Genomic DNA, 21,725 nt, shown 5'->3' with positions numbered 1-21,725 from the left:
TTGCTGGGCATCCTCCACCTCCGATCGCAGCCGGGCGCCCACGCTCGTCCCCGTGTGAACACCTGCGGCCTCGGGTCTCGGCTCCTTTGGGGAACCCGCGCGGCTTCCCACGACATTCACAAGGACGAGGAGCTCTGGGTGTAATCTCTTATGATCAGCGTGTCGTATTTGGGAGACGAGGGGATACAGAGGGCAGATTCGGACACCGGCGAGTTGGGGGTGGTACTCCCCGAGTCCACCGAGTCTCTGAAGGGGGACGGCGGGGTGAGCGCCACCAGCTCCTCCAGGTCCGGCTTGCCCGCCGCGGCCTCGGGCCCCGGCGCCGGCGTCTCCAGGGCGGCGCCCCCAGCCGGCGGGGCCGCGGGGGCCGCGGGCTGCGCGCCGGCCGTCACCTCGATGGCGGGCAGAGGCTGGATTTCGGCGAACGTCGTCATCGTCGTGGGCAGCTGGATCTCTTTGGGGATCAGGTAGGAGGAGCAGAGCGGGGCGCCCGCGCCGGGCGCCGGGCCCGCCGTGGACAGCATCATGGAGTTGAGCTCGCTGATGTTGGCCGTGAAGCGCGTCACCACGCTGCTGATCTGCTCCATCAGCGAGCCCTGCGAGGGGCTGCCGCGCGCCGCGGGCTCCGGGCGCGGCGGCGACGCGGCGTCGTCCGTGCGGCCGGCCGGGCCCGCGCGGCTCAGCGTGCCCAGGGGCGAGGGCGAGCGCGCGCGCGCGGCCGCGGGCGCCTGCTCCTCCGCCTCCGCCACGTCGTACAGCGGCTTGGCGCCGGCGTCGGGGGGCTCGGCGCCGCCGGCGCCCGCGGCCGCGCAGCTCGCGCCGCCCGCCGCCCCCGCGCCGGGGCCCGCGCCGCCCGCGCCGGGGCCGCGGCTCTCCGGGCTCTTGGGGAAGGGCTTGATGACCGCCGTCTGGTTGGGGTTCTCCTTCCGGTTGATGTGGATGGACAGCCGCTGCCACAGGTGCTGCCCGCGGCTGCTCCTCTCGTTCTGCGCCCAGGTGACCGACTTGCCGTTGGAGCTGGGGAGAGAAGGGAGAGGAGAGTGACTCAGCGAGGCCCCGCGGGTTCCCCGGCGGGGGGGTCACGGGGCCCGGGCAGCCCCGGGACCCCCGACGGAGACCGCGCAACGGGCATTTGCGCGCCTGTTTTGTTTCGCGTGCAAGTCCGCTTTCTTGTATCTGGCCTTCATCGTTTCCACGAAAATGGCCAAAGGGGATAGTAATAAGGATGAGTATTTATGGGGAACCTGCAGCAGTGCCGAGCCGACCTGGGGTGCAACAGCTGGATAGACGCAAACACAGGAGCGAGGGCTGGCGGTATTGCGGGCGCGCGGGCGGCCCGGTGCAGCCGGGGGCTTCCTAGGCGGGCAGCGTCTGAAAGGAAAGAGCTAGGACCTCGGCTCAGCAACCCCCCGGAGAAAGGGGTCAGGGGTCAGGGGTCAGCGGTCAGAGGCAAGGGTTACCAGGAAGGAGACAGTGCTTCCAGTTCAGTTTTTATTCTGCAGGCCAATGCTTGGTGTGTTTAACTGGAGATTTCTGTATGAATTCCCGACTTTGAAAATGATTTTTACTTAGTCTGGCTTATCTTGTTGGAAAATATAAATTCAGTGAACACATACAGGAATCTCTAATTAATCAGAACTTTTTGACTTCTCAGGAAATTTCCTCACAAATTTACTTTTAGGCTTACAACTTGAAATAATTCTGTGAGGGAGCATGCAGTATATTGCCTTCGGCACCTAGCATGCTGCTTTCAGATGAGGGGCTTGAGCGTTGTCTGGCTGACGTGATTTCTCAGGGCTTTTCTCCCTCTTTCTTTTCCCAGGCAGTTTTTAGTTCCATCCTGGGGTCTGAAAGCTGCTCTGATGAAGATGCTATTGACCATGAGAACATGACACAACGGCCTCTGAAGCTGTGTATGGTCGGAGGCTGTGGCCTGACGTTCAGGGATGGTACATGGAGATATCCTGGTGTGATTTCTCATCAGGAAGGAACCTGAGATCTCTGTAACTACGGGTCTGTTATGTCCAGACAGCTCTGTTTGGGGTGCTGTGCCCAAGAGATAGCCTTGGGCAGTCCGTAGACAAAAGGCTCTGGCCACCCAATTTTATCTTCGTGGCAAGTGGTTATTAAACATAATTGTTTATGAGGCTCATCGAGGGCATTTGTCAAATATCCTAAGCGGGATCCCAAGAGATTCTGCCTGCCCGGATTGGGTTCCAAGGATCCATGTTTTACTAGTGCTCTGCACCCTGCTCTCCACAGTGCTTCTGCAGCAGGTGTTTCACAAACTGAGAAACCAACAGGAAGCTATCCTTTCTCTCTGGGTCGCCATTGCTCCCTTGGCCGCCTGGAGGCCAAGCTAGAGGGCTGACATGCCTTTGCCAGTCAGGGGGCTGAACTGCAGCCTTGGAGCTGCAACTGCCATATCCACTCTGCCTGAGACACCCACCCCCCGATAACAGGCCACTGTTTCTGCAGCCCCTGTAACAACATGCTTCCTGCCTTTCCCCTGCTGCTTCCAGTTTCTTCATCTGTCTTTGCACTCTGTGGTCTGCCTTTCTCTGGGCTCTCATTCCATTTAATCTGTCCAATGCATTGCACCCTGCTGTCCTTCAGAATTCTGGAATGTGAGATAACCCTCACCCCCACCTCTCTTCCTACAAAGGATGGACAGATTATTTACAGGTTTGGAGGTTGCTATGCATTTTCAGTAGCAGAAAGGGCCCTGCCAACCTCTTCACTTCTGTTTTCAGGAAAGTTTCATGGTTTGTTTTTACATTTTGCATCAACCTGACCTGCCACCTTTTATGTTTTTAGTGCATTACTTTTCTTCTTCCCAGGTGTCCACTAACTCCTAGAACACGACACAGAATAAATGGGCCAGATTATTTATAGGGTTTGATTTGGAGGATGGTTGCCAAGAACCCCCTTTCTCTTCTACAAGCAGGATGAAAAACAGGCATGTCAGGAGGGACAATTCGTCTTTCAGGTCTCTGAGGCCCCTTTAAATACAAAACATGGGCTAGAAGCTAGAAGCACAACTGGATTTATTCTTTGAGCTTTACCCTAGGGAAGTTCTTGTTCTCAACACTGAAAGGTTTTGATGGAATATAACTTTGGACGTTAAAAGTTACAGTCTTTGGGAATCACATGTAGCCATGCCCCAAAACATGATAGCACATTGGAAAACCTTTGTATGAACGTGTGAAAAGGAAACTATCCTAACCCACCAATCTGCACAAAATACTGATACCTTTCCTGCCATCCTTTGTTCACACTGCCCACGGTGATGTGGGAGAGAGCACCAGGCAATCAGAATAACAAGGGAAATGGACACAGGAGACACCAGAGAAATGGGAGTCCAAATCTGAGCACTTCATTTCATTTCTTGGGTAATAAAATTTTTTCTACAAAGCAAATGGAAACTCTAAGGAAAAAAAATGACATGACATTAATCTGTTTATTAGTATAGTTTCCATGAAGACAGGGGACTTATCTGTCTTGTTTATTGGCACACAGGTGGATCTTAATAAGCATCCTGGCAAGTGCAATGGACAAAGAATGCTAAAATCTGGATCCTAATTCTGGATCAGCCATCCTGGATGCTTGGAAAATAATAATCTCTTTAAACCTTGGTAAAAAACAGACAGTATATCATTTGATGAAGGTTTTTGTGAGGACGTAGGTGAAAGGGTCTGGTAGGGAGAAGGTATCTATGGATGAGTTTTTGCATTCCAGAATACTGCATTTCAGAAAGTAAAAACGGTATACTCAATGCCATTTTAGACTCCGGTTTGAGGAACAGAGAGTTCAGTACAAAGTAAAATATATGGTAAAGCCATAAAATATTTCTGGTTATTTCTCCTTAACCTCACCAACTGTAACAAACATTGGAGTTCCACAGTGTTTGATCTGTGGGCTCTTCTCTCACCCTGAGCCCTGTCCTTGGGTGATGGCATCTGCTTCACTCGGCTCCACATTATCCATATTCCACACTGTTTCTTCCTGAAATGCTCTTCCATTGTGCTCTGTCCTCTCTGCCTTTTCCTCCTGTTTTGCTTAAGCTCTTCCTTTTTCTATTTTGATTTTACTTTAATTGCCTTTTTTTGAGGGATGCTTTCCTGACCCCACCCCTGACTAAGTTAGGTTCTCACAGACCTGTGCTTGATACTTTAATAACTCCTTTCTGTATGTACATCTCATTGCTGAATGGAGTGTTTTGAAGGCAGACTGTTCTTTGTTTTCTGTTATATCCATAGTACCACAGTGCATGGCTCATAACACAGTAGGCTACTCAATAATATTTGGGGGCAAATAATTAAGTGAATAAATGCATTTCATTTAAAAAGATTCATACTGAATTGTTTTTCTGTTACAATTAAGCTTTAAAAGTAATTCAGTATTAATTACGTTCTCTTTTTGTCTTATGGATCTATTTTTTATATAATTCACTGTCCTGACTAGTACTCAGTATATACAGATCTTGATATCTACCATGAAAATCACGAAGTGTTTATTCCTTTTTTGTAACTCATATATACTGTTTTAGTGAAACTGCTCAGTGGAGACAGCTTACAGAGGTGGTATGGGCAGGGGACCCAGAATGTGGGCCCAAGAGCTGGCCCAGAGTGACATTGGGCAAATCACTTAACACTTTTAAGCCTCTTTTCCTATTGGTAAAAAAAAAAAAAAAAAAGGAAGAAATAAACCTCCCCTGCTCACCTCACATGATTTCTGGGAGGCACCAAAGGGTAAGACACTGAGGGCACTTGGTTAAGCAAAGCACCTCTGCCAGGGGTTACTCAGCACCATCCAACCTTCCGTCCATTGAGGTACAGTGCTCTTTATTATTACTTAGGCGGAGAATTTTATTAAAGCATCAGGATTATACATTTGTCCTCGGGGCCTGAGGCAAGAGAAAGGGAAGGGAACTTTTCCTTACCTGCCTCGAGCACTTCACCTCACCCACTGAATAATGGGGCATTAGAAGAGGTGGACGGAGGGATGGGGGGGCGACAGGACAAGTAGTTTGCTACATCTGTGGAGGAGGAAAGACTGGCCAAAACAACAACAGAACAAACGTTAAACAACCTTCTTGCTCTTTCCAGGCACCGATGAACCCTTTTGCCAAATATAATACTATGGAATTAACCTATTGTTTTATATGACAATTTGCTCTTTGTTTCTGAAAAAAATAAAGCAGCATTTCAACAATGTTATTTGAGGGCTAGTTTTTTTTGGTTTCTTTTTGTTTACATTTTGGGCCTGCCAAAATTACACCTTATGTCTTTATTCTCACAAGTGTATTCTCTGTCTTCTTTTCTATGTGGGACACAAACAATTTATTCATTTCAAGCCATCTCTGAATGTCAGCTCAATGACCTTTCCCATTTCTCTATTCATCTGCCAAAACCTGCAGGAATTAGAGCATTCTGCCATGGCACACCATCGTTAGGAAGCAAATGTTAATACAGAGAGTTTGACCATCAAAAAGTCTATGGAATTTACAATTTTTGCGTTCATTTTAAATGGCCGTTGAACGATCTATGTGTTTTTTTTCCCCTTAGAAACTGTTTAGCGGTTTATTAATGGCATATAAACAAATAAAATTCTCAGAGTATTTCATTGAACAGGAAAAAGTAACCTAAGCCCTTATTCTCGCTTTTGTTTCATAGCTTATTAGTGCCTTCCTAAGTTGCGCAGTTTCAGGGCATCAGAATAATCAAATATATCCTCTGAAAAATTAACAAATTCTTCCTATGAAAAGATTATCTTAATTACTAAACCTCTCTTATTTGTGATTTTGGGCTGAGGGGTAGGCAGGAGAGAGGCATAGTATGATTTCATACAAAAAAATATTTTAAAAAACACAAAACTTGTAACCTCAGTAGCAAATATGTCTTTGGAATGACATCAGAAAATACTGGGTCAATAAAAGAATTTCATATTATGAATATTAAGAATTAAGAATATTATAAGCTGAAAATTTGCAGTTGCAGCTCATTTGGTTAAAAATTTTTATCAACATGTTTTGCTTTTAGTAATTTGCTCTAAATTACAAAGTATGGAAATAACAGTTTTTAAAAGACACTTAGCAATTTGATAGTGTTGATATTCTAAATTAGGTGGAAAAATTTCTTTCAGAGCTTTGCCTAAAAGCTGATGTCATGATTTTGACAATTACACTGAGAAATACACCATAATATATAAGAATATGACAGAATCATCTATATAAATTCCCCCAGTTACAGCATAAATGGATGTAAATATTTACTTCCCTGTCAAAAACAACTTAAGTGGCCATGACGATGTATGCATTAGAGATGGTATTATAGATAAAAACACTTGAGTAAATGGAAATGAAGTCAAGGACTAAATTACCTAGTATAGACACAATAACAAAGCAATACTACCTTATATTTGCATAGTGCTTTACAAAGCACTTTTAGCATCATTCTGATTGTGGAAGGTAGATAGGGTCAACATCTATATCCCGCTTTCAAAAATGAGAAAACTGAAGTTCAGTGAGATGAGGTGATTTTCCCAAGGTTACACAGTTGAAAAATGGCAGAGGGACTGATGCCATTTCATTTCCAATTCCATTTTCCATGACAGAACACTGTCTATATTTGCTTTTTGAAGTGAGCTCTTCTTATTTCAGGGAAGAGAAGTCTCAGATACTACCTGGTGATGATATATGTTTTTAAGTAGATAAGTTAGTCATCTGATTTCTATTCTCTCTTACCCTGTGTCGCTGTACTTCTTAATCATATACTTTGCACTCTCAAGCAAGCACCCTATATATCTCTCTTTGGCTGTTAATTCAAAAAGCACAGGTTGATAGAGCACCTACATTTGTCAAGGATAATGAATGGATACCTTGATGATGAACACACTTGGAGCTTACAGCCATATAAATTAATATTATATGGCAGTGTTCAGCCTTTTTTTCAATAAAAGACAACTGTCCTATACGTAGTACACTTAACTCCTACCCTGATAGTTCTAATTCTCTCTGACTGACTTATTCGGAATGCCAGGAACTGAAAATGGCATAATTGCAAGCATAACCTGAAATGTGCGCTACTTTGAAAATGGTGGTGTTTCAATTACTATTGGTAACAAATGGTATGTGACACCTTTGCAAACGATTTTATTCACCAATGCTTTTTAGTATTGTGACTGAGAATTATCGATGTAAGAATCCACTCTCAAAGAGGGTAAAATTGAATTCAAGAAAAAAGATACATACAGAAGGCGGCTAACAATATGAGTTACAGTATTTTGATAGGAAGAGGTTGTTTTTGTGTGTGTTCCCCCTAGGACCCTGAAATGAAGAAGTAGATGGGCTGGTGGTGGTAGGTGCTAAGGGTGAGGCAGGTGAGGGTGAGGGGTGGTGGAGCACGGGAACAAGCAGTGAGTTCCTGGAGTTTCTACGGGGTGAGGCTCACAAGGGACTCAGAAGTTCACCAGAGGAAGGAACCATTTCCAGCAGGAGGAGAGCGGCCAGGGACTGGCGCCTGCCCACAGGAGACAGATGGCATCTAGGCTTTGAATAATAAGGTTATGGCCAAGTACAAAAAGAGAGTGCTAGGCATTGGCCTCCAGGAAGAGTAGCAGCGTCAGAAATTCAGGGATCTACAAGGAATTTGCCGAAGACAAGCAGTAGTCCAGTTTGACTGTGTGGGGACGGAGTAAGAAGCTCTGGCATCAGAAAGTAGAGTTTTGATTTTTTGTCCACTACAAAATTCGTCCTGGCCACCCCTGACCTACGTGGATCTGCTTTCGTGTTCTTTCTTTTACTCTTTGAATAACTCATAATTAACCTTGGGTTTCTTTTTTCTTCTTCCTCTTCTGTTTTTGGCAGCTGATAGCAAACATGTATTAAAGAGAGAAGGAGTCCTGGCCCAAGCCCTGCAACCCAGTCAGGTCATTTCTGATTACAAATAGAAACCATTAAACCTTGTGAGGTTTATTAGAGCCCTTATCTCTGGTTAGCTATTAGGTTCCTACACTTAGATGCTAATTTCATTTTTAAAAAATTGAATTTATTGGGGTGACACTGGTTAATAAAACTATATAGGGTTCAGGTGTCCAATTCTATAACACATCATCTGCACGTTATATTGTGTGTTCACCACCCCAAGTCAAGTCTCCTTCCAGCATCACTTATCCCCCCTTTACCCTCTCCCCCTCCTCCCTTGTTATCACCACACTGTTGTCTGTGTCTATGAGGGTTTTGTTTGTTTGTTTTGCTTAATCTCTTCACCTTTTTCACCTTGGGCTGCTTATTAGTATCTGGAATACATAGGCTGTCTAACAGGTTAGATTGGAGAGACGGTCCAAGTATTAGATACATATCTAATCTACATACTTGATCAATAAATGAATGAATATTATATAAAGAAATACTCCTGGCTTCTTTTCTGTTATTCTTCAACTGTAAGAATTCTCTGCTGTTATTTAATATTTTATGTATTTCATCTTCTTTCTTGAGCTTAACAAAACACATTGAGTGCAGGAACCACGCCATAATCTCCTTTCACCCCAGCTTCTTTCATTGACTACTCATCATCTGGCCTCAGTCCTGGTTCTCTGTCAGGAAAATGTTAAGGTCTAATTAATATCTGTTACGTTAGTCTTCAAGGCAATGAGGAACCTAGTAGATCGACACAAGCCAAATAGTGGTGTCCAATGCAGACTTAAGAGCTTGTTTTCACAGTTTTAAGATACTAACAGGTGTGAAAAAAAGTGAGGATGGAAAGGAATATACTGATACCAAGAACTATTGCAAAAGAAAAGACATTTGTTCTTCCCATTAGAATTTTCCTGTTGGTATCAAAAATTCAGAGAAAAGGCTGCTCACCGAGGAAGACATTTCAAGGAAGGATTTGCAAATAAAGTGGAGCTTAATGAGGCTGAAAGCCTGGGAATCTTGAAATGACATGGATAAACTAAAGCCAGTTAACATATGTATTGCACGTGAGGCAAAAAATCTAACTCCATGTGTTTAATCTCATGAAACCCTTGCAGCAGCCCTGTGAGGTGGACTGGCCCTCTCTTCTGAATAGCGGGAAGGGAGCAGTGGCCGTGTACTTCTGCGACAATTCCCCCACAGTGTGTCTCATACTAGGCAGTTTCTAATAAAATCCTTGTGGGGAGAGAACCACTGGGCCCTATTGTAACTCCTCTTTGGTTTAACAGCATCAGGGAGCCTTTTCAAAATGTTACCTGTTCATTCAGGGTGGGTTATTAAAGTACCCAATTGTTCCAGTACAGCTGCTACTTCCCCTAAGTCCTCAGAAAGAGGCATTTTGTTGGATCATGACGGAGGTTTCTTTATTAATTTAAGCTCTTTCTTATGATCCATTATTCAGTAACCTGGACTCCAGCCTCAAAACCGGACTACTCTTCAGACTAAGATTTAAGTTGCAGGCTTTAGTTGAGGTGCTTCAACTAAGAGTAGAGATTTTTCTTTTTAATTTTTCCCAAAACAGGAAATGACTCCCCTCCCCCAGCCCATCAATCAGTATAAAGCCAAGATTAAAACCAAGTAAAGAAGAAGGGGCTGCACAGCTGTTTTGTGCCTGTGCGCTGGTACATCCGGGAAGGCTTTGTGGAGGAATCCAGCTTGATTTAACCTTGAATAAAACAGGGGGTTGGGACTGGTGACAAAGGAGAGTTTGAGCAAGGTAATAGTCCCATTTGAATAGAACTTTACACCCCACAAGGAGTTTCCACCTATCTTATTATATTTGACTTCACAAGAGTTTTCTAACGTAGCGCTTACTTATTTACAAATTTTTAATTACTTCTTTACAAATCTGCTCCTGCACTTGACCTGGAACACTCCAAGGGCAGTGACTACATGCATCTCCTGTGCTTAGCACGGTGCCTGGTGTGGAGCAGTTGGGCTGGGAATGTTTGGGAAATGAAGTAAATTCCATCACCTTGAATGCTTGGTACAGACAGTTACTATTAACTTGTACTATAGATGTAAAAACAGAGGCTTATGAAAGTTAACTAAGTTGCCCAAGTCAAATGAAAGGCAGAGCAGTCCCTCAACTCTGACCCTAAGTCCTGAGTGATTGCCACCATGCACTATTGTCTCTGTGCTAAGTGCCGAGATGCACACATGAACCAAGAGGGTAACAAAACATACCCTTGCGGAGCATCCAGGGAAATGGCAACACCCAAGTTTGTGCCCATAAAATAACCTGATAATAGCCCAGCCAGTGTGGCTCAAGTGGTTAAGCATTCACCCATGAACCAGGAGGTCAGGGTTCAACTCCTGGTCAGGGCACTTGCCCAGGTTGTAGGCTCGATCCCCAGTAGGAGACATGCAAGAAGCAGCCGATCAATGACTCTCTCTCATCACTGATGTCTCTCTCTCTCCTCCTTTCCTCTCTCTAAAATCAATAAAAACATATTTTTTAAAAGAAACAATAACCTGATAATAAATGTCAAAGCTCTCTACCAATTGACCTGCATATTGCAAAGATGAAACCTGAGGGACTGTGGAATAAGAGTTTCACAGGATTTTTATAGTAGTTGCTGAAAAAATGATTTGTTTAGACAAAAGACTCCTTTTGGTCTTAGTTAAAGCATCTCAGCTAAAGAATGTCACCTTCTGGCTAGAGCTGGAATTAGGTTAAGGTCTCTTTGCTTTCAGAATGTTCACTAACCCACTCTACTATGTAAGTTATTTAATATTCCTGATCCTCATTTTCCTCACCTGCACCAAGGAAACAAAAATACCTTGCTTATAATGTTCTTGGGAGAATGCATATCATATATAAAGGGACTACTACAGTGCCAAATGAATAGTAATTATAGTAATTATAATGATCTGTTTTAGAACATCTCTAAAAGTAAGTGAGGACATTAATTTGAAATTGACTTTGGGAAGATGAAGAGAAGTCCACCGCAGGAGTCCTTATCTATTGCTAAGCAACTAACTTGCACCCTATTGTTTTGGAAAGGTAGGCCCTTTCTCTTCTGTGGATTCTGAATTTTATATAACTGTGTGCGTAGTCCTATCCGAACACTCAGCTCAGGTTTATTGTTCAGTTTCTATTACTCTTAATTCTGTTTGCGCCGGCATAAGCTATAGAAATGATATCAAATGAGAAGTTATTCTGACACATAAATTGTCCTATGGGAGAGGGGTTCTATACTACATTGCAATTGTCTGTTTTCCTGACTGTTCCCAAATAGACTACAGATTTTCAAGGGCATTAGTCATGTCTTGGTCATCCATTTATCTCCACAGTCTTAAAAGTGCTTGGCTCCTAGTAGGTACTTAATAAATGAACATTCAATGAAGAAAGTAATACTTGAATGAAAGAAAGGCAAAACAGTCCTAATGCAGACATCACATTTTGGGGGTTACTTTTCAAATCTGAGTTCGAACTAATTCAATAATGACTATTATGACATCGCTGTTGCCAGATTCTCTAAGGATTTATTAAACATGTATACCCACTACAATTAGATGCTGCATCTACTAGGTGAAAATCAGTTACTCAGCTGACTGGGAGTTAATAGTTCCCATAATTGATATCATGACATAGCAACAATCAAAATAACTTGGTACGACCCTCCTCTCTTCTAGCACTGGTGGGGGACTAGAGATCTACCACTTTCATTTGACTAAGGGAGCCCTTTCTCAAAGAGAGACTGAGAGGCTCAAAATGTCTGTGGCTGTCCTAATGGGGTCCCACATGAGCACATCACACACAGACTCCATCAGAATACCCCTGTGGAGACAGGAGATAACAACATTCATTGCTGAGGTTTTAGCCACTCCTGAGGGTGGACCGCCTAGGTATGAACTCACACGGTGACAGGGTATAGAGAATTTGCGGCTCACAGAGCACCTCCCCGTTTAGGACTGTCTTTCACCTCTCCTGTACTCAAGAGGACTCTGCTCTGAAACACACTTAGACTGCCCACTGTGAAAATATGAAAAGGTGATAAGTTATGCTGTATTCAGACAGAAGGAAAAAAACACACACCTGTTCACATAAAGGGAAAACAGCAACATACTATTTCAGAGGGCTAGAGTGTTATGGATACATATAATGTTATCATTCCTTTTCATATGCCCACATTTTTCCGGTGGACGTAGGAGGGAGAGGCGTGGGAGTGTCTCTAAGGCCCTGCCAATGTTACAGATAAGAGTGTTCTGGTGGATAGGACTACATGCATTCAGAACTCTTTCTCTGCTGCCAGGCACCTCGGCTCTGAAGAATCGCCCAGGTGTGAATTCATAGGGTCCTGTGCAGTCTATAGTTTCATTATAGAACACCAGGCACCTTGGCTCTGAAGAATCGCCCAGGTGTGAATTCATAGGGTCCTGTGCAGTCTACAGTTTCATTATAGAACACACGGGCAAATGAGATGCAGAGCGATACTCCTGGTTTTCTGTGCTTGTTTGAGTTTCCTTAGGCCCTCCCTGAACTGGTTGTTCAGTAATGGCCACAGAGCCAGCCCAGTTGTTTGCAGAGTAAATATGGTAATGACCATGACTCTGGGAAGCAATGGTGGGGAGTGGATAAGAAAGATGGCTGTATCGGTTGATGCTAAAAGTATCTAAAAGTTTCATACAGTTATATTATTCCTAGCCCTTCCATTCCATTCCACAGTAAGCAAATTGGGATTAACTACTTTAACCTCTTATTAGAAACAGTTTACATTGCAGTTGTCTCCTTGCTGATATATTTTCTCTTAATATTCATCTTAAACTTATTTCTCCTGATAAATGTCATTGTGTGTGTGTGTATTTATATTAAAAAATATAAAGTTGGCAAAAAGGATTCAAAGGTTTTAGACATCCTGGCCTTTCCTTTTGTTTGTCTCTAGGCCTCTTGTTCTCCCTAATGGAAAGCTCTCTTAGAGCACTGAAGAACTCCCTTCCTCCCCACATATTCTTTCTCTCTCGCTGACAGTTTTTATTTAATACTAAATAAATAGGAAGGAGGAAAACCTAGGAAGAGAAGACCATTTATTCGCAATTAACTATGCTTATCTGAAGGGCTGAGGTGTTTACTCCAACAGAACTGTGTTTAGGACAGCGTGCTCTGTTCCCCTCTACCCCACCAGGACATATCAATGTAATAGGCCTTGGCATTATCTTGGCTATATCCAAACAAGTGAGGAAACAAAAGCTAAATGGTGTCTTTCTGTTGTGGAGAAACTTGGACCATTCCCAGTGTAGACACATTGAGTCCCTACTCCTTAGATCTAGACCTCATCTGATGAAGTTTGGTCTGTGTGCTCTGGGGTCCTGTTACCCTCTGTGTCCCACTGTCTCTGGTTCATTTCTCAAACAAGGCAGCCTTGAAAGGCAAATCTAATTGCGGGGCTGATTGGATCTGAAAGTTCCAAGCATTGACCAAACACTCCCAACAGGACAGAATTGAGACCTAATGTTTGCCATGAAAAGCTCCGCGTTATCTCTTAGATGAATGGAGTACTCCTAAATATCAGTATAGATAGACTGGCTAAGATGGAATAACCCAGGGAACACGTAACACTACCGATTTCTAGGTTATATTGTCCAAGATTTTGCCTCAGTATGTGTGAGGCAGTCAAGTTTGCTAGGTTTGGGAACTCAGTGCTACACAATTGCCTCAAATCGTAAGTCACTCTGGACAGAGCCCCTGGGTTCATCTGACACAGTCATTTGCACTTTGTCCAGTGAACTCGGGCGCTGTTTGACTGATTTTCAAAAACAGGGATAAGGACACACTGTCATATCTGGATGGGAGGAAACCAGCAGCCCCAGGGGCCAGTCTGAGTTACTCTCACAAAATAATCGATTGACGCTTATCTTCCAAGACACACGGAGATCCCAAAATAGTTGTAGACATGGATCATAGGCATAAGGTCATCAGATACACCAATGTGCACTCGTCTGTGCCTACGTATGTACACACACTCTCACTGCCTTGCCTCTGGGAGCCATGGATGAAGGTGGCCAGGCTCTTGACCAGAGCTGTGCCATGGATGACTGCTCAGGCTGTACGCTGCACAGTTCCAGGCACCATTTTCACGTACTGCAATGTGAACGGTCCCCCAGAGGCTGTGCAATGCAGTGGTTCTTGGAGAAAGTTAGACATTCGAAAACCAGAAGGAGCCCCTACTGAGGAAATACAACGTTTGGGGTGAAAAGTCAACAGGATTCAACAGGATTGTGTTCTTGCTATGCAGCTGGCTCTCAAGCTCTGCTCTCAGCACATGCACACACAGGTATGTATATACTCTACTTTCGGCACTCCCCCTTTCCTTTAATTCAGGATGATTTGTAAGAGCTTCCCTTCCACACTGCACTGATGGATTGGGAAATGCCACAGCAAATTAGAGGTGGAAAGTTAGTTCATGGTGAATGAGTCCCCAACCTCTAGGCTCCTCAGCATTTTGGAATTATTTAAACCCAATCCAGATAGTCTTTATCTCCAGAGCCCTTTTCTTAAAACCCAGTCCCATGCAATAAAGCACGTTTATTTCATGCAACACAGCTTAGTTGATGTTTCTGGTTCCAAATGCCTCAGCTTAGTGGGGGCACAGCTCAGTTGGGAGTGCCTGGTATGAAGGAACATGCACAGCGCAGCAACAGGGGGGTTTACCACCAAACACAGAGAAGTAAAGGAGATGCAAAGCTACGGTAGCTAGAGGAGGACCAGCTTTCCTGATTTCAGTTCATGAAAAGCCTCTTGCCTCTATAGTTCACTAGTTTGGCATGGCATTTGCCCTTGGCTGTGAGTTTACATTGTGCTCAAAGGAAGTCAGATTAATTCCCAGGCTGCCCGGGATCAGGGGCTGGCATCTTTCCTCAATTGCAGTGCTCCTCTTAGACCCAGTCTTAGGCTTTTGCATTTGTTTTCCTAAGTGATTGGATAATCCCGAAATGTGAATTTCCTCCAAGCTCTTCCACTTTGCAAACTCCAGAAGCAACTGACGAATATGTTAAAATCTGTGGGAGAACTGACTGTGAGGTAAGGCTTCAGACATGCAAAGCGCGCAGCCCTGGGAAACAGCAGCATCTGGGACAGGAGGCTCCCATCACTTCACACGAAGATGGCATGGGTTTTGCAAATCAAACACACACAGAAAACCAGTGGTGGCCCAGGTTGGACACACTGTATGGGATGCACAGTTGAGCGAGGACCCAGACCAGGGAGCCACCTGTTCCTCTAGCTTGCATACATTTAGTTCACAGCACCTCAGGCCACTCACAGTTTGCTTACCTGCTCATTGTTGCTCTCCCACCATTCCCCATACTCCCTTTGGGGGTGAAACACTCTATTTCCGACTTGTGCTGGGCCAGTCTCCTGTCTTTGTACCTGGTGAGCATGAACAAGGACAGGAGCAAAAGAAAGATGTGATTGTATGCTTAACTGGCCAGGCTGAGGAAGCGCTGGGGCTGCAGAGGGCCGCCCCACACCAGAACAGGAGCTCCTGCTTTCACTGCAGTGGCTGACCCGGGATACTTATTAGATGACCGTGTTGGTACATGCATCACACTGGAGACCACTCTGTTATTTCTTGGTTAAACCCACGTGATCTACCCTTTTATGTTCCTCATTAATCTGTGAGTTCACCATATTTAATAGGCAATGGTAAAAGCAATGCAATCCCTAGCATCTAAGAACAAGATAAATATCAATAAATTAGTATTTATTTAGTGTTTACATTGTGCCTGACAGGTAGAATGTTACTTAAATTTAAGTAATGCTACCTAAATTTAATTCTGGCAACAACCTTGTGACAGAGGCTCTGCTATTATATCTATTTTTCTGGAGAAGAAACCTAAGATTGTAAGGATTAAGTAGATTGACCAAGGATTTTGAACACAAGGGATCTAAGTTTAGAACCCACACTTTTAGCTATTATAATATGCTGCCTTCCATTATCTGTCTTTAAAAAAAAAAATCTTATCATTAAAGAACATTTGTTAAGTGGTACTCTGTCTGAACATCACATACAGGGGTGGGCAAAAGTAGGTTAAATTACCAGCCATCATTACCTAAAAGATAAAGTATAAGTAAGGATATGAAATAATAACAACAACAATAATAAGACAAATAATACAAATAAATAATACAGTAATTAATAAATAAGTAATAATACAAGAATAAACTGTTCCTCTTACTCAAACTGTAAACCTACTTTTGCCCACCCCCATATATTGGAGACTGAGGGTGCCAAAAGAGAAAAAGCATTTCCTTTGATGTGAAAGGCTTATATAACCATTAAGCTGAAGTTTGAGAGTCAGCATTGAGCTGCCTTACTTGTGCAGGGTGGCTCAAACAGCTTTGGCATCAGAATTGGCAACTCACCACACCTAGAAGGTACTAGATGTTTCATCTAAAATAAGTTATGAGATTTTCAACATTAGTCTGCTACATGGCTCGGGGGGGGGGGGGGGAGGAGGGAGTGGTGGTGGGGCAAAAGGTGGAAAATGGAGGACATATCTAATAATGCTAACAATAAATAAATAAAAAAGATGAGCCCTTATATTTGAATGCCAGTTTTCGAAGCCAACAAAGCCAAAATAATCTCTTTTTTTTTCATCAGTTTAAGTCTGTGGGGTAAAGAGACACTGTTGTCCCCATTTGGCAAATAAGGTAACTGAGACTTACTTAACTGACTTGACAACATCATAAGCCTAGTCAGTAGAAAATAACTGCCAGTAGAGCTTGCAGGGGGCCCGCAATTCTTAACGTTTATTACCTTCATTACCTTTTCTCACTTGTAAAACTGAAGCCTGATATGATGTGCTTCATCCACTTTTGGTATTCAACAGTCAGTGATAAAGTTACTATTAGAAGACTCATTTACCCTTGGTATGGTCACTTTTAAAAAAAGTTTCTTTTCCTACAGTTTCAAAACTAATATTAAATAAAACAAAATTAAAATAATTGATTTTGGGATAGAGGCCTTTCTCTTAATTTCCTCTTCATTTTTTCTCTTCAGAGATGTTAAAAGTATTTAGTTTTTGAATGAAAATGGCTCATTAAATCTAGCCAAATGGATGGAACGGATTATCTTATTCAGGAGACATTAGTTGAGCATCTCTTAAATTCTAGGCAATGGGCTTTGTCCTAGGGATATAGAGATAAATAACCCCCAGGTCCTAGCTCATAGAGCTCATGGACTGGTGGGAGAAGCAAGGGAAGCAGACAGTAGATACCCATGTAACTTTAGGTCTAGGCCATAAAGAAGAGAGGTAAAGAACTTAAAGACTTGGTTAGAGGAGGTAAAGCCTTGGACCAAACCAGACTGAGCAGCTTTTATTTTACTAAAAAAAATACCTCAGAAGAGAATCCTTTGTGAAGCACCAATCATGGCATCCCACATGTCAATAGAAAATATACTGTGCTTGTTTATGAATTGGGTTGCACAACCAGAATGTAGCTCTATAGCATAAATTAAAATAATATTGAGCCCTGACCAGTGTGGTTCAGTGATTAGAGTGTTGGCCTGAGCACTGAAGGTTGTGGGTTCGATTCCTGGTCAAGGGCATGTACTTGGGTTGCAGATTTGATCCAGGCCCCAGTTGGGGCACATTTGGGAGGCAACCAATTCCGCCCCCCCCCCCCCCTTCTCTCTCTGCCTCTCCTTTTCCCTTCCTCCCTTCCACTCTCTGTAAAACTCAATGGAAAAAATACCCTCGGGTAGGGTTAACAAAAAAAAGAATATTAATAGAATTATTGATGGTCACTCAAATGGGTCCTTAAAGTGTTTTTTAATATCTCCTGTTAGGCAAATTGCCAGTTAATTTAAATCTTTCATAGATAAGTTAGGAAATCTATACTCTTCATGATCACAAGCTCTTTTCTTTCTGTCTTTCTCTCTCTCATATACAGACACACTCTGCCAGCTGACTGATTATGAAGTAGATACTAAACATCTTATCCTACCAAAGTCCAACCTCATTTACTAAAGCTTTATAAAACAAAACAAAAAAACAAAAATCAAAGTATTTCAATAAATCAAGATACATTGACTTTTTGGAACTTTTGAGTAGTTCTTGTATTAAAAGTAATGGGAAAATGCCATTCAGTGCTGGAAGCTCATCTTTGCTTTCAGATGGGACCCTTATTGTCTGTTTAGAACTATAATTACAGTCTAATTATGTTCACAATAATTCACATTTTCATTCATGCACATATTCATTATTCCATTCACCAATAATGTGCTGTTTAAAGTAACTAAAAATGCCTTTATAGTTTCAACTGCAGATGTACAATTCTTTTTATTTGGTTTTATTTCAGAAATATAGAACTGCCAATTAAAAATAGTTTAAGCTTTTTATAATTTATAAGCTTATGAAATAGCAATTTAAATTATTTCTTTTATATAATAAATTCATATATCTTTTAAGCACTTACTAAAACATATATATACATGTACACACACATACCTGTAAGGCACTGTTTTAAGTGCTTTACCAATATTAACTCACTTTTCAAATAAAATGCGTAGTTTACTGAATTATATTTAAATCACAATAGCAATAACAGTAACAGAATATTGAATGTGCCAGGTTCTTTTCTGTACATTAGCCTCAATTCTTAAATAAATAAACCTACGTTTGTATACATATATACACACACACATATATACTGATTGAATGATTTGAGAGAGAAAGAGAGAACATCAATTTGTTGTTCCACTTATTTATGTATTCATGGATTGCTTCTTGTATGTGCCCTGACCAGAGATTGAACCTGCAACCTTGGCGTATGAGGACTACACTCTAACCAACTGAGCTACTCGGCCAGGGCATTATCCTCAATTCTTAATACTACCCTGCATAGTAGGTGCTTTTATCATCATTCCAGAGACAGGCACTGAGGATCAGTGTCTATAAACCCAAGCTCACGCTGTTGATGAGTGGGGAGCCTAAGAGTAACAAAACCATGCAAAACTGTTACAACACCATGAAGGCTTGTTATTTCCCTTTTCTCTCCTGGGCCCCATTTTGCAAATGTGTGGTACAGTTAACAAAGACAGCCAGTGGAGGACCTAGTACAGGACTTGAAATTTTGTTTCTTCATTCAGTTCCTATAGCTGTACTATCTATGTTTAGTTTATACCATTCATAGCATTCACTGGGTACTCCACGTGCATGTCACTGTGATAAGGAGCAGGTGGGTAACTCCACGCCATTGACAAGCTCACAATCGAGTGTGGCAGGATGAAATGTAAACAGATCCTCTTCAAACAATGTGAGAAGTTTTATTATAGGAACATACAAGAAGGTCTACTTAGCCCGTACTAGAATGGCAGAAAAATGTTAGTGAGATACGATGCCCAAGATAAATCTTGAACGGTGAGTGGGAACACAGTGTGAGAAGGTGAGTAGGCAGGCAGAAGCAAAATCAAGAGCAAAGACACGGGGAGGCGCAGCAACATGGTGTACAGAGCGAAACAGTGTTTAGTCTTTTTTATGGTAGTCGAGCATAAAATAAGACAAGGCAAAATGGGCAGTGTGGATGGAAAGGCATAGAAAACGTAGCTTATGGATGAATTTATCTGTAGGTTACGAGATTCCACTGTGATATTTTAGGCTAAGAAAAAAATATGGCAATAATTGACATTTAGATAAAATACTATGGACTTGAGGGAACAAAACCACAGACGGACTCATAGTACTGCAGTAGTCCGCGTGAGAGGAGGTGAGACAGTGCCTCCGGGCAGGGACGATGTGGATGAAAGGCCTACAGCTTCAGAACGCTGTGGGAGGTGAAGTGAGGAGGGCCCATTGGATGATGGATATGGGCGAGCTGAGCAGCCTGCTACCCCAGTTACTGCCTTGGGGGCTGTTAAGAAAATACGGGAAAAGGGTAACGTGGCTATTACCCTCATCATCCCGGTAACAAATCTATGGCTTAGAAAGCTGCATAGTCTGGCCAAGTTCCCATAAACAGTAAGCCACAGAAAGTAGGGCTAGAAACAGATGTTTTACTTCCAAGTTTGTATTAACACCAAACTTTTTATTCATTTTATGCTGGAAAAACAAACAAGCCCATATCTAAATAATCTGAGAACCCATTTCTGAGACTGGAAAGGTCAAACATGAAGGAAGCAGTGTGTGCCTAGTGGAGCTAGGCTTTCCGCACGATATAAAGTTATTTTTTCAAAGGTCAGGCTTGACTGCACAGTGGGGAAGTGGAATGACCGCCCTCGGGCGCCCTGCTAACGGGTAAACCCACGGCCATCCTCCGGCTGGAGCTCACCCCGAGGAACGCAGCAGCCTGCAGGCGGCAGAAGCGGCCCCGCGAGCTGACAGCGCGGGGCGGGGGAGCCTGCGTGACGGCAGACGGCGGGCAGGATGAGGCGGTGGGGCTGCAACGACCCTAAGGTGTTACAAAGAGAACCGAAGGAGGGTCCAAGCCCAGCTGGCCACAGGAGAATTCTAGAAGCAGACAAAAGGAATGTCCTTATGGATCTTCATTTTAGAGGGAAAGAGTAACCTACTCCAGCTCAATTTCACGAAGTAATATTGCCAAGTAATTCCTTCAATCTCATCCTTTCGCCGTCTGTGTGTCTACACAGAAGTAAATATGTTAGAACGGGTTACTACGTGTTCCAGCAGATCTTGTGGTCTCTGTATACAGAAAAATAGCTTTTGCCCAGACTTGAAATGTCAAGTTGATTCACTCAAAGATTTCACATTAAAAACAAAAATTGAGCTTGATTAATGGCCCCAGAAATTAATGTCAGTAATGAACATAAGTTGCGAAAGTATTTGAGAAGCTGCCAGGGAACATACTGCTCTGTCCTCTACAAAATAAAAGGAAGGTAGACGTTGACAGGTGGGGAAACAGTGCAAATAAGCAATTAAAATGTAAACAATCAGCTATATTGACCCAGGAATTCTATCATACAAATTTATTCTAAGGAAATAATTCAACAGCAGCTCAAACGCTTCTATACAAAGGTTTTTCCCTTTAGTGTTATAGAAAACAGCAAAAAACCAAACAAGAACTGACCCACCACTGGAGAATAGTTTAATAAATTACAGCACAGCAATATTATGGAAATGTGTTAAATTTTGTATTGAATAAAGCCTTTCATTTAGTTTCTAGAGAATTTCCAAAGCACGTATTTTAATCCCCTTATGATGAGAGCCTGTTTTCAGAAATGAATCATCTTAAGTCATTGCCTTTTCATTGTATGCTTTCCTTCAGCTTTGCTGTTTGTTTCACAATCAATACAAACCCAGGAAGAGACAGATTTTAAAACTAATTCTAGGGTGCTTCACAGCCTTACACAACATCCTCAGTAGGGAAAACTTTTCAGGGAGGAACAAAATGTGGACCAGAGGGAGTGTCTCCATACAAGAACAGGATCAGCCTAAAGAAACATTATAGTAAAGCATTAATTAAAAGTTGCTGATTTCTCTTTTAGGATTGAGGAATTTCCAGACGAAATAATTATCCTTCCTAAAGACAGATGAGTAGTTTTCCAAGAGGAAGGTTTCTTAATATTTTTGTGCATGAACAACTGAAAGAGCTTTGGAGTCAGACCAAGCTGGGTAATGTTGACAGTAGAGCTAATGTTTTCTGAGCACTTGGAATACACCAGACAGATTCTAAGTATCCAAATTTACTGATACAATCCCTGTGAATTTGGTGGTGTTATTATCCCTATTTTATAAATGAGGAAGAGCTAGGACACAGGGAGAATCAGTAACTTGCCTGAGGTTACGG

The 21,725-nt window shown here is 42.8% G+C and overlaps 1 protein-coding gene across 3 annotated transcripts in view; it reads right to left on the bottom strand.

Annotated features, from left to right (window-relative positions):
- Positions 1-116: 116 nt before the first annotated feature.
- The window catches only part of GRM5 (glutamate metabotropic receptor 5), a 358,336-nt gene continuing 336,727 nt past the window's right edge, over positions 117-21,725 (bottom strand). Inside the window, exons 8-9 of one of the 3 annotated variants that reach the window (XM_087822195.1) lie at positions 15,252-15,347; positions 117-1,017 (exon numbers count right to left, since the gene is read on the bottom strand). In XM_087822195.1, the coding sequence (XP_087678321.1) occupies positions 117-1,017; positions 15,252-15,347 (997 nt within the window). The remainder of the gene's footprint in view (positions 1,018-15,251; positions 15,348-21,725) is intronic. The other 2 variants (XM_087822197.1, XM_087822196.1) reach the window with 2 other exon arrangements.

This window comes from Miniopterus natalensis, chromosome 11 (genome assembly GCF_054644295.1).
Source record: "Miniopterus natalensis isolate mMinNat1 chromosome 11, mMinNat1.hap1, whole genome shotgun sequence".
Lineage (NCBI taxonomy): Eukaryota > Metazoa > Chordata > Mammalia > Chiroptera > Miniopteridae > Miniopterus > Miniopterus natalensis.
Note: the sequence above shows the minus strand (reverse complement) of the source record. Positions and strands in the feature narration are given on the sequence as shown.